This window comes from Ascidia mentula, chromosome 3 (genome assembly GCF_947561715.1).
Source record: "Ascidia mentula chromosome 3, kaAscMent1.1, whole genome shotgun sequence".
Classification (NCBI taxonomy): Eukaryota; Metazoa; Chordata; class Ascidiacea; order Phlebobranchia; family Ascidiidae; genus Ascidia; species Ascidia mentula.
The window spans coordinates 2,200,619-2,212,929 of record NC_138568.1 but is presented as its reverse complement, the minus strand read 5'-3'; the positions used below and the strand labels follow the sequence as shown (position 1 = coordinate 2,212,929).

Here is a 12,311-nt window from a genome sequence, read left to right as displayed (position 1 = left end):
TATAATGTCATGATAACGCAACATAGTCCTAATGTGTTTCAACAATTTAATTTGTTGCCAGTGATTACATAACATGTGTCAGAGTTTTTTTGCACAACAAACATAAGTCAAAAAATGTGTTTTGTTTAATATTATCTCTTTTTATCCATCTACAGTTTCATATTTTTAGGAGAAATGTAGGACTGTGTTAATTTCACATTGAGGTTTATTCCATGCAATTGAGCATTGCTGATTTTGTGGTGTATGTTTTTTCACAAATGTTAGGTTACGGGTTTAGACTTCCAAATGCAAGAAAGTGAATTATGCTTTCAACCATGTTATGTTTTGATACTTGACAATATTCTGATGTTGTTGCAGCGTGCAATAAATTACCTGAGTGGTCCTGACAATTACCAAGTTCCAAATCAACGATTGTATCAGCAATCTTCAGCAGTTCCCCCAAACAATGTTCTGCATTCCTTCAACCAATCTTCAAGATTTCCACTATTCCATAATTTTCAAAACAGTTTCCAGCAAGAAACAAATCCTCACTATGTTGATGTTTTGCAACAAGTAGTTCCACCTTCCTCTGCGCAACATGGCAATGTCCCACCTCAATCTCACACATCTGCTTTGAGGTATGTCCGCAATCCAATCCTTCTCCAAGGTTATAATTCTCACAGTGAGCTTGATATCAAACGTCAATCATCGGGGTATTTTCAACAATCAACAGTTTCTCAGAATCCGGATTTTTTATCTGTTTGTCAAACAAGTGCGTATAATCATGGAACGCAATCAAATGTAGGCAACCAGGGTGTTTGTCCAAGGTAAGTTGCTGTTGTATTTGGTAAAAATATGTTTCTACATTCCATTTTCTAGAAACCAGCAACGTTCCTTAACAATGCAAGTTGATAGAATTCCAAGCATTGAATCTACTTCCTCAGCATATGTTGATAATACCCAAAGATTATCGGATAGAAATCCTCATCCACCAGACATTGGGCAGCAAACTCCACAACAATCAGGTATGAACAAAGCAAACGAATCTCAAAAAATATTCCCAGATTTCTGTGTAAAGGTCATGATATAAACTTTGCTACAGGGTTTGCAAACAGTTCGATGAAGTTATTTTTTTGCTTTTGACAGAAGATAGCAGCGGAAATGGAAATTCCAATTCCAATAAAAGGCTGAATTCTGCGGTAATTGCGGTAAAGGAAGACAACAAAGTATCAAATGAAGGATTGTTTATAAAAGAAGACAAAGCAGTACAAAGTCGAGGCCAGGCCCAAGATACTCAAAATAATGTAAGTTTAAATTTGTGTATGACTGCTTTCGAAATGAAAAAAAATGCACTTATAGACACAAGGCAACTCAAAACTTTCTTCTAACAAAACAGGTAATATGCAAATAGTTTGTCCTTATTCAAAATTTTACTAATATTTTTGTTTACAGAAATATCTGATAGTACTGTAGCAGGAAACACATTTAACACAGCAGGTCGAGATTTTGTTACAAGTAAGGAAGTAACTCTGTTTTGGGTTTTATAAAGTTACATTAAATATTGCAGACAATTATGGGAACACTTCAATTGACAACAAAATTGGTGATCTCAGCCAGGGTAAGTAGTATGAAAAATGGCCAGACTTTGTTGTGACAAGTTTGTAATGTGTTGATAAACAGTTAATAACTGTCCTAATTCCCTGATAGCTGTATGGCTTAAAATGAATATTTTCTTTGGTTGCTTAGTTATTTATAAATCAACTGATAGTTGAATAAGCTATCCTTGAAATAATATTTAGTGTGTTAATCCATGTTTTTGTTTATCATTTATTTTGTCAGTTTATTTTTCTTAGACATGTAACATGTGCAAATTCTGTTAACATGTTATATTTATAGAGAAACTGTAAATGCAGCAATAATACTTGTGTCAAAGTTTTTGTGTGTTATCTTTCACCTTTAAACTTTCGTTGTGGAAGATCTGGGTTAGGTTTCTTAACAATCCAAATAATAGTTCCAGTTTCACATACAAATCAATCAAGTTATTTGAAATGAAAATGTTTTTAATTGTGGATCAAATTTTCTTCATTTGTTTATTAAAATTAAATAAGAGGTTGAGCTAACTTCAAAAATCCCATAAAAGCAAACTCATCAACCATAATGCCAAGCTACTTTGTTGTTATTACCATCGCCAAACTTTAAGTTTAACTTTATTTCAGAAGAGCAACGTCGCATGGAAAAATTATTGCTTGAAGCAGCCAAAGATCACTGTCAAACAAAGAGTTTTCTAACTTTAACTCAACAACAAATTGAAGTTTGTCCACTTGACATAACAGATCAACCATCTAAAGCAGTTTACCCCATTGGTTATAAACCTCCAAACAAGCGTAGAAAGAAAACAGTCATCCCACAATACAGTGATGAAGATGGACATTACAACAGGAGTCAAGATTATGAAAGAATAGACTTAAAACACGACAGTAAAGTATCAGTTGAGGAACTGTTTGCAAGAGCCGAAACAGCAGCAAAAGGTAGAAACCAGCCTCGATTTGCAAACATTGCAGCATTAATTGGCCAACCAGGGGTTGGGAAAACCACACTATCCAAAGTAATAACTGAAAAAGCAATGGATGGTGGAATGGAGAATGTTAATAAAACCCAATATTGTTTCTACATTTCTGTGAAAAATATTAACTTTAAAACCGCCACAACCTTTGTAAGGTTTTTGCTTAAATATTCGTTGAAATCTGATTCCTTGAGTGAGTCTATCATAAGTGATTCAAAAACCAAAGAAAAACAGTTTTACAATTTTTTAAAAAACTCCAATAATGTGTTAATTACCATGGATGGCCTCGATGAAGCTGCAGCTGATTGGGACTTAGAATATGAAAGTGTGGATGCTCACGAAAAAAACAACCCTTTGCTTTATATTTATGCTCTTTTGAGGGGTGAATTGCTTCAAAATGCAAAAAAACTTTTCACTTCCCGACAGAAGCACTTTTTCTCAATTGATGCAAAACACCGACCATTATTTGTTGCTGAGGTTATGGGTCTTAATGAAAAATCCCAAAAAAATCTTTGCAAGCAGATTTGTGGAGATAATGGTGCTGATGTGTGGAATGTAATAAAAGGCAATCCAAACTTTTCATATTCTTGCTACGTTCCAGCAAAGTGCATTTTTATTGCTTTCGTCATCTGGAAAAGTCTCAAAGAGGGTGGTGACGGTCGATTTCACTCTGTTACTCATGTTTTTGCAAATGGATTCAAGTTCTATTTTAGGCAGGACTTTATTAGGGGGAAAGAAACAGAAATTAAGGAAGAAGAATATTTAAACAAAATAGCTAGATTAGCATGGAATGGATTTAAGAATCAGAAGCTTGTTTTTACTTCTGATGACCTGGGAGAGGTAGGAATTGTGCCAAAGAAATTAAGGGGGCTTCTAGCCACGTTTGTCACTGAAGAGAATTGGAACATGACGTTTTTGGATTCAGCAATCATGAGCAACTTCTCACATTTGATTTGGCAGGAATATTTCGCTGCTTGTTACCTTTTCTTTTTTGCAAGTGTTGACGAGTTTTCCAAAATACTTCCCGAACTTAAAACAAACAGATGGGAAGTTGTTGCAAAGTTTGTTTTTGGTCTTTGCAATGACAAGGTTAGTGAAGTTGCAAAAGTTTGTTTCAGTGACATAAAGTGTAAAGAATTGACTGAAAAGAAAAACCTACTCAAGGAGTTCTGCCATGACCAACTACAAAATGCTGAAGTTGAGGGAAAAAAACTTTTGCAAATTTGCTCATGGTTACATGAAGTTGATGATGCAACATTTTACACAGACAATCTTCATCTGTTGCCAGAAACATTTACTTTAACTGGAAAGATACTTCCAACTGATGCTTACAGCATTGGTTGTGTATTTAGTGATACAAAAAAGTCTCATAACATTCAAGTGTCAAAAAGTTGTAAGTTTTATCATGGAAGTTTTGAAGTTTTGTTAAATCAAACAAGCCACAATATTCAGGTATGATAATATCTTAAGCAACAAAATCTGAGATAATCTTAAAAAATGAGTAAACTCTGTTTTATTATTGCTAGGACTTCTTAATCAGTCATAAAGTGACTGTTCAAGTAATAAAGGATTTGGCCAAAACTTGCTCAGGAATTAAGGGACAGTTAATAGTTGATACCCAGAAAGAAGAATCAGTCGATGAATTTATTAAAAGATTTGCTAAACATTTTACACCAACTGACCAGACAAAAGTAAGTGAACTAGTTTTCAGGTAGGTTTGAGATACATCATATTGTAGTTTTAACTATTACTAAGAAATACCTCAATTACAATGCATTTCATAATACATTATGTTAGCTCTTTATCTACATTGAATGGTCATATTGAACATAAGTTTAAACCTGTAAACAACAAAGTTATCTGATTTTGTCATAAATGCAATTGCTACTGATGTACAAAGTTATTACTTTCTTGTGTTTTGTTCTAAATTATATTTTTGTGCTACACTACTGTGTACATGTACTTTATAACCACAATATTCTAGTTGCGGTCACTGGTGCTGAGAGGTTTCACAGTTGGTGATGAAAGTGCAAATGCAATAGCTTCATGTGCAAAAGTTACAAAAAGTCTCTCATTAAATGGTTGCAAAGTAAGCTGTACTTCAATGACACAACTTGCAACAACTATATCCAAGCTTGATCAACCAGTAAGTTAAAAAAAATATTTCCTTATGCACTACAAAAAATATGTTCATTTAAATTTTTACGTTTGTTGTTTTTTAATTAGGTGGACTCTCTTGATATCAGCGGACTTCCAATTTCAATATCTTGTCTAAAATTGCTGCTAAACCATTTTAAAAAGCTGATTGTAACAAAGTTCAAATTATCAGAGAAAGGTATTGGAGCCTGTGGAAAAGTTGATGTATTTCCAGATATAATAAAGGTAAAGTGACATTGCAATCAAACAAAATGTGCAACAATTATTAGGAATATATTTTTCTCAAAAAAATCCAGGTGAGTATTTTTTTCATGAAAATTTATTTTATTAATCCAATTCTACAATTACGTGATTATAGTATGACCATGTCAGTAAAAGCATGTAGTATAAAAAATGTTTGTTGTCTTGATGGTTAAAAGAAATCGTTGCTTCTCTGTCCAACATTCATTTTTATGCTGTGCTAAATAAATATTTTTCAGGGTTCAATGGAGCCAGAAATATTGGTTAAAAAGTATATTGAATCCACATTTGAGGTTTGGAAAGATTGTTGTTTTATAGTTTCGAAAATGTTCATTAATTTGATCTTTTCTTATAATGTTCGTTAGCTGTAAACAAATAATTTTAATTACACCACAAAAAGTTCATGTGATAAATTTTTATTTCCAAATTTTTAAATAAACTGTAATGTATTTATTTTTTTAATATTTAAGAATAAGGTTGTTCTTTTTTGTGACTGGTTCAATTTACCTATCTAGTGGTAATTGCCCAAAACTCCACCAGACCTCTTTGATTGTTTGCAGGTTGATTTCATCCCAAACCAGCTAACAGTGGATTGTGATGATGAAGCTTGTGCTTTGTCATGTGTCATACATTTATTTCCTCCAGCACTGGAACTTACCATCGAAAATGTCAGCAACTCTGCAATCCAAGAAGTTGTCGGTGCAATAAAACATAAGGTATGTATTTTTTGTGGACCAGTTATAATACGAGAAAGAAAACCAGACAGAGAGAATTTTGATATATCTGAAGTAGAATAAAGTTTATGCCCATGGTTCCTAATTTTCCGCAAAGTGTTGTTAGAGGGTTTGCGGCAAAATGCAAAGGGGCCAGGTTTCATAATCACTGGGGGTGTGGTCCCATCATGATGTCATAGTGTTAACCCTAATTGGGGGGGTCCAAATTTCGGGGGAAATTTCTCTAAATGGAAATGGATCTCAAAAAAACAAACATACATGTGGTAGTTTGGTAAGTCTCTGCTCTCTGCACATTTTGGCAATGTGTTTGAAAATGGAACTACATTCACATATACGTAGGGGATCTCTACCACCATATCAGACAACACAGTAATATTTTATGCAATGTCATGATCGGCAGGATCGCCCTACTGCGCAGGTCCTTGCACTTACTTTGGTAATATTCACATTCAGCTGGTTGTCAGATTGCCGACTCCAGAATGTGTAAAGTTGTTGCTGCTTCCATCAAAATCTCAACATCATGTATGTTTCTGATTTTAGTGAACATTTGTTTTTTCTGTGACTTTGTGGTTGGGTAAACAGACATTTTAAAGTCATCCAACTATAATAAAAAAGACATGAAAAACACATCACCATCACAGTTCATTCTTTTTGTGAAACTAAGATATTATTAATAATATAGATGGAGACTCTGGATATCAGTGGAAATCAAGTTTCAAATTCACTTCTGCAATTGCTTTCAAATCAAGCAGCATCACATGTTAACAAGCTGATTGTAACAAAGTTTAGAGTATCAGAGAATGGAATTAAATCTTGCGGGAAGATTGATCTGTTTCCTTATGCACTACAGGTAATTGTTCAATTGTGTCAACGTAAAGAAGGAATAAAATATCAGTAACACCCAAATCTTAGAAACTGGTATTGGCCATGTACGTGAAACCAAATGTTAGGAGCACTTTCAACAAACTATATTGATCCAAAGCCTGTTGCTTCTAAGAAATACTGTGCACGCAAATCAATTTTCTTCCACACAAATTAAGATAATATATTTAAGCAAATATGGATCCAATTTTATAAATATGTAAGCTGCATACAGATGGCCACTGTTTTGGTATATAGGTCACACCTAGTGGCACTAATAAGACCTTACAGGTCAAAGTAGTGGCTGTGTGTATTCAGATCACAAGATTTCAATTTGCATTCAACAAAACATTGTCTGTTTATCTTTTAGAGTTTAGAGCACCCTGGGTCCCTTGTTGAAATCTACATTCAAAAGGCATTCGAGGTTTGAACATTTTTAGAATTTTTTTTTATGGCAATAAATATTCATCATTTCCTAAGTATTTGTTTTCACAAATAAAAAGTATATGTGGTACAAGGCTTTGCATTGTTGTTTGAAAAAAAACGTGTTGAATGAGTTACAGAATTCTAATAAATATTTAACATATACAAGCCAAACTTGCCATTATTTACATTTAACAACCTTAAGTTTTAAATGCTGGTGCACTGTTTTATAAAGGCGTATTGAAGAAGTTTATGAGACATTTTTAATCCAATAATAAGAAACTTTTTGTTGTACATTGTATTGCTATCAGGTGATTAAATTGCCAATAAAAATGATTTAAAATAGTTTTAACTAACCTGGTTTATCATATACAGGTTGATTTCGTACCAAACCAGCTTACAGTGGATGGTGATGAAGAAGCTTGTGCTTTGTCATGTGTCATACATTTATTTCCTCCAACACTGGAACTTACTATGGTAAATGTCAGTAACTCTGCAATCCAAGAAGTTGTCGGCACAGTAAAACAAAAGGTATGACTTCACATCTCTTTTACTCAGCAACTTTATAAGCCTTTCAACCAAACTAAATAGCATGTTCAGTAATGACACGCCATTGCAAGGATAAATTTTGCACTTTGTAAACTAAAGAAAACCATGAGAAACGGTGTTTGAGGTCTGGAAACATTTGATCTAAGAATCAACTGACAATTACACAAGCTTGTGCTCTTTTGTCCCAATTTATGAAAACATTGATGAAAATTCAGATCTGAGCAGTTGAACAACCGTGAAACATGCGTTTCGATTTCGGTAATGTAATACTGGGGCCAAAGTCACAAACGCGTTACTAAGTTGGAGCCATGTGTAATTCGGGTTCTTTCTCTAACTGACTGAGCTACCGGAGCTCAACGATTAAATTCAACAAGTGATTGTTCTGCTTCTGTGACATCATAAATGATAACAATGATATTGTTGGCAAAAAACCTTGATTCCAGCAATTTTTTCATTTGTTTCAGATGACGTCGTTGAAACTTGATCACAACACAGTTGATGATGAAAGTGCATCTGCTATTGCTTCATGTATTCAGTGGATCGAGGATCTGTCTCTGGGGTATTGTAAGATGACAAGTGGTGGAATCTGTAAGATTGCAAATTCCATATCACAACTTGAGAAACCAGTAAGTTGTATGTTAGACCAGTGGTTTCCAAACTTCTTAGGGCAGTGTTTCCCAACCGGTGGTACGCGACGGCATTCCAGGTGGTACGCGAGCACCTTTCCGTAATTTGCAGATATATTTCGAATTTAAAAAATCGTAAGTGATCTCAAAATGTTTGTTACTTCATCCCCTAGGTTACTTTGTAACACTCAACTAGGTGGTACGCGTCGAAATTGTTTTACCTCCAAGTTGTACGCAACCACAAAAAGGTTGGGAATCACTGTCTTAGGGTCATGACATACTTGGATGATTTGGAATCGTTCGCCAAACCTATCTTTATTATGTTTAAGGAGAAGTTTTATTAAAACAAAAATACTGGTTACACTACGTTGGTTTGAAATCTGTCATCATTTTTGGTCGAATCGAAAAATGTTTTATCGGCAAAAGCGTTCCGCACTAATGATTACCATTTCACATGACCTTTTTGCACGAACATTTAAATTTCTTCTGGGTTTATATTATAACAGGTTAGATAATATTGAAAAAACTTTGTTAGTATGGGTAGCAAATAAAAGTATGGCGCACGCACCACCGCAAAATAGCGTTTCAGTTTAGTTGACGTAACACAGTCGCAACCGTATTTTATTGAAGAAATAGTGAAGGCAAACAATCACGGTATAACAAAATAGTAAAATTCCTACGCAATATTTGTACATTCCCCTTTATTAAACCCCAGAAGGGCCAATTGAAAATCTTCAATAAATTTGTTTATTCCTTGTGATAGACCATTTGATTTTATTCGGTCACGTGGCACTGCAAGCATATAACTGCGACCAAAGTCACAAACGTGTTACTAAGTTGGAGTTATGTGTAATTCGGGTTCTTTCTCTAACTGACTGAGCTACCGGAGCTCAACGATTAAATTCACCAAGTGATTGTTCTGCCTCTGTGACGTCATAATTGATAACAATGATATTGTTCGACGTAAAACTGATTCCAGTAATTTTTCATTTGTTTCAGATGAAGTCGTTGAAACTTGATTACAACACAGTTGATGATGAAAGTGCATCTGCTATTGCTTCATGTATTCAGTGGATTGAGAATCTGTATCTGCCTTATTGTAAGATGACAAGTGGTGGAATCTGTAAGATTGCAAATTCCATATCACAACTTAAGAAACCTGTAAGTTGTATGTTAGATCAGTGGTTTCCAAACTTCTTAGGGTCACGACACATTTGGATAATCTGGAATCGTTCACCACACATAACTTTATTCTGTTTAAAAAAAAAAAAAAAAAAGTCGAAGTAAGACAAAAGTACTGGTTGCACTACCTTGGTTTGAATTTCAATCGTCATTCTGGCAGAATCAAAAAATGTTTTACAGTCCAAAGCATTCCGCACCAATGATTACCATTTCACGATAACTTGTAACACGATCATTCGAACTTCGTCTGGGTTGGTATTACAACAGGTTACATCGTATTAATGGAAAATTTGTTAGCAGTATTTTCTCACAAATTACAATGTTGTATTCAAAGTCCGAAGTATTTCATCAGAACTTCAAACACCGGCCTTTTCACGCTGTTTGCTTTTTCTGAAATATCTACCGATTTTTATTACTCTTGCGCTAATCAGCACCAAATTCTTAAAAAAAGAAATTTTATTTTAAATCTGTTGAGCGGAAAGTGGTTTGGCACTTGATTGAAAGTGACGTCACCTACAATGCAAAAAGCGTGACAAGGTCTCTGTTTGAAGATGCGTTTCAGTTTTCGGTAGCGTAACGCGGTTACAATAGGGCAGACGGAGACATTGGTAGTTTGTAAAGCTCGATCACAAGTAACAGTAATACTAAAGCTCAACATACGAATACGAATATTCTTTGAACATATTTGTACACTCCCCTCAATAAAAAAACCTGAAAGGGCGAATTCAAAAATAAGTTTGTTTATTCCTTCTAATAAGCCATTTGATTTTATTGGGTCTCGTGGCATTCCAAGCATATAACCGCGACCAAAGTCACAAACGTGTTACTAAGTTGGAGCCATGTGTAATTCGGGATGACACCTTCCATATTGCATCATATGACACCAACACGCATAGTCGTATACAGAGAGAGGGGTACAAGAGGCCCACGCTACCAAGCAATTTCTATTAGCTGGGAAACTCATATGAAAAAAAACATTCTTTGTCTGCAAAGAATTTTGTCTTGTCGTATTCAGTGAAAAAAAATTTTTTCGAAATATATTCAAGCATTATTTAATCAATTTTTGAACTTTGCGGTAAAATTTATTTAATCGACGTTTTGCCGTCATGCAATCGACCTTCTGTATGACAAAGTGCGTGAATGTAAACAACACGAAAAATATAAGAAAGCGCGAAAAACATAATAAATTGGGGGTGGGAAGTAGCAAGCCGAAAATGCGCATCAACGTACAACCACACATCTCCACAAGCTCACTGGACAATCAGAGTCAAGCCTATGACGTTCCAGATTTTTTCTCTTTCAATTGCTCGTGCACGAAACTTACAAATTTAGTGTATCGCAGAAGCTGCAACACTTTCATTGACGTAATTTAAAACAAACAGAATGTAAGCAAATGGCGTAATTTAAAAACATTATAATCTGCGATGCCTTGGAAGTTCACTAGGTGCCGATAAACTGAAGGAAAAAATGTCTGCTTTTTAACATTCAGTGCCAATTCAGGTACATTTATTCGATAAACATCCGTTTGAAATAATCTTTATTTTATCCAAAACTGTCGTTTCTCCAAATTCACCTGTATCCGCCACAAGTTGCGACAACGCTGTAACCGCGGTTGGCCACGTTGCGTTTGTGTTTCTTTTACGTTGTTTGTCGGGCGCGGCCAGTCTCGCCAATGTATACACCGTCGCAGTCAGCACAGGGTATGCGGTCACACCTCCAGCATCGAACGCATCTCATGTACGATCTTTGAGATGTGAAACCAAAGCACGCGGTCTGACAGGCAGGCGTTCAAACACTAGGGAGGCCTTGCAAAATATATAACAACACAACCACACCCTTCGTCACCTTTAGGCGAGGAATTTCGCCACTGAGTGGAACGAGTTTGGCCATTTGCTAAAAGCACACTCTGCACATTACCAACCTCCTGTTTTTGTGCCTCTTCCTCTGAAACTAAGGTTTCCGCTCTTGTATACAATGCACGCACTACAGCACGCTTGTGGCCGACGGGGTTTGCGAACCCAAACGAGAGATACCTGTCGGAATGAGTCAGTTACCAGTATGCGGTTGTGCGGAAGGGTCCCGGTTCTCGCTTTAAATGGAAACATCAAAAAATGATATCACCCTGACGTATTCACGTTCCAATGTGAACTCGATACTCGTTTTAATGGAATTCAGGTGTTCAAGCAGAGATTCCACGTCCACTCGACTCCATATTTAAGCATTATCTTCCAAAGTAAAAGCAAGAAAACTATGGTGCACGTGCCAACGCAAAACACACTTTTAAGTTTTTTAGTAAGATAACGCAATCACACAAACAAGCAATTGTAAAACACTGCTTTTGTAAAAAAAAAGTATGCACAAGCAAAGCTAATAATGATCAGTGAGTTACAGACAGTATTGCACACAAAATGGAATAATCTATGTCTGGCTGGTTAACCCATAGCTGCACTGATGAGACCCGATATGTCGATTTTTCATAATATTTTACCAGCAATTATATTTGTTCTAAACATTTAATGTCACATTTATCCGAACTAATTTCTTAATTTCATCTTTTATTTCCAGATAAGGAAGTTGAATGTTAGATACAATCACACACATGGTGATGCGGCAGAAACCTTACTCAAGTGTGTTCACAATATACAAGATGAACTTTTAGTCAGTCGTGGATTGACAGATTACGACTTCAAAGGGAGATTTCAGAACCTGCCAAACCCTGTAAGTATGAAAACTATTTGTTCCACGTACAAACTGTCATTGCTATTTGATACTAACACGATAATAATATGTCTACCTCGTGGGTTGTCTTGTATTAAGGCTTGTGTCATGTGCAAGCCTCAGGTTGCCACCACTGGGGTAATATAAAGAAAGTCCACATCATCCAATCCATGTATTTTCAGTTTATGTGGCTTAAGATTTGAAATAAAATCACACAAACAAACTCGACTGAATAGAAGTATTTTATTATGTTTGAGTGGATGTTGCATTTATGGAAAT

At 35.3% G+C, this 12,311-nt stretch overlaps 1 protein-coding gene across 6 annotated transcripts in view; it reads left to right on the top strand.

Moving 5' to 3' along the window:
• LOC145894912 (uncharacterized) overlaps nucleotides 1–12,311 on the top strand; it is a 425,937-nt gene that overhangs the window by 2,989 nt on the left and 410,637 nt on the right. For all 6 annotated transcript variants that reach the window (XM_082983587.1, XM_082983586.1, XM_082983589.1 and 3 more), the window contains exons 3-20: nucleotides 358–806; nucleotides 859–1,004; nucleotides 1,126–1,283; nucleotides 1,339–1,375; nucleotides 1,432–1,494; nucleotides 1,529–1,597; nucleotides 2,196–3,994; nucleotides 4,069–4,233; nucleotides 4,527–4,688; nucleotides 4,769–4,924; nucleotides 5,179–5,232; nucleotides 5,500–5,655; nucleotides 6,127–6,195; nucleotides 6,356–6,523; nucleotides 6,905–6,958; nucleotides 7,333–7,488; nucleotides 7,971–8,132; nucleotides 9,132–9,293. In XM_082983587.1, coding sequence (XP_082839713.1) covers nucleotides 358–806; nucleotides 859–1,004; nucleotides 1,126–1,283; nucleotides 1,339–1,375; nucleotides 1,432–1,494; nucleotides 1,529–1,597; nucleotides 2,196–3,994; nucleotides 4,069–4,233; nucleotides 4,527–4,688; nucleotides 4,769–4,924; nucleotides 5,179–5,232; nucleotides 5,500–5,655; nucleotides 6,127–6,195; nucleotides 6,356–6,523; nucleotides 6,905–6,958; nucleotides 7,333–7,488; nucleotides 7,971–8,132; nucleotides 9,132–9,293 — 4,185 coding nt within the window. The remainder of the gene's footprint in view (nucleotides 1–357; nucleotides 807–858; nucleotides 1,005–1,125; nucleotides 1,284–1,338; nucleotides 1,376–1,431; nucleotides 1,495–1,528; nucleotides 1,598–2,195; nucleotides 3,995–4,068; nucleotides 4,234–4,526; nucleotides 4,689–4,768; nucleotides 4,925–5,178; nucleotides 5,233–5,499; nucleotides 5,656–6,126; nucleotides 6,196–6,355; nucleotides 6,524–6,904; nucleotides 6,959–7,332; nucleotides 7,489–7,970; nucleotides 8,133–9,131; nucleotides 9,294–12,311) is intronic.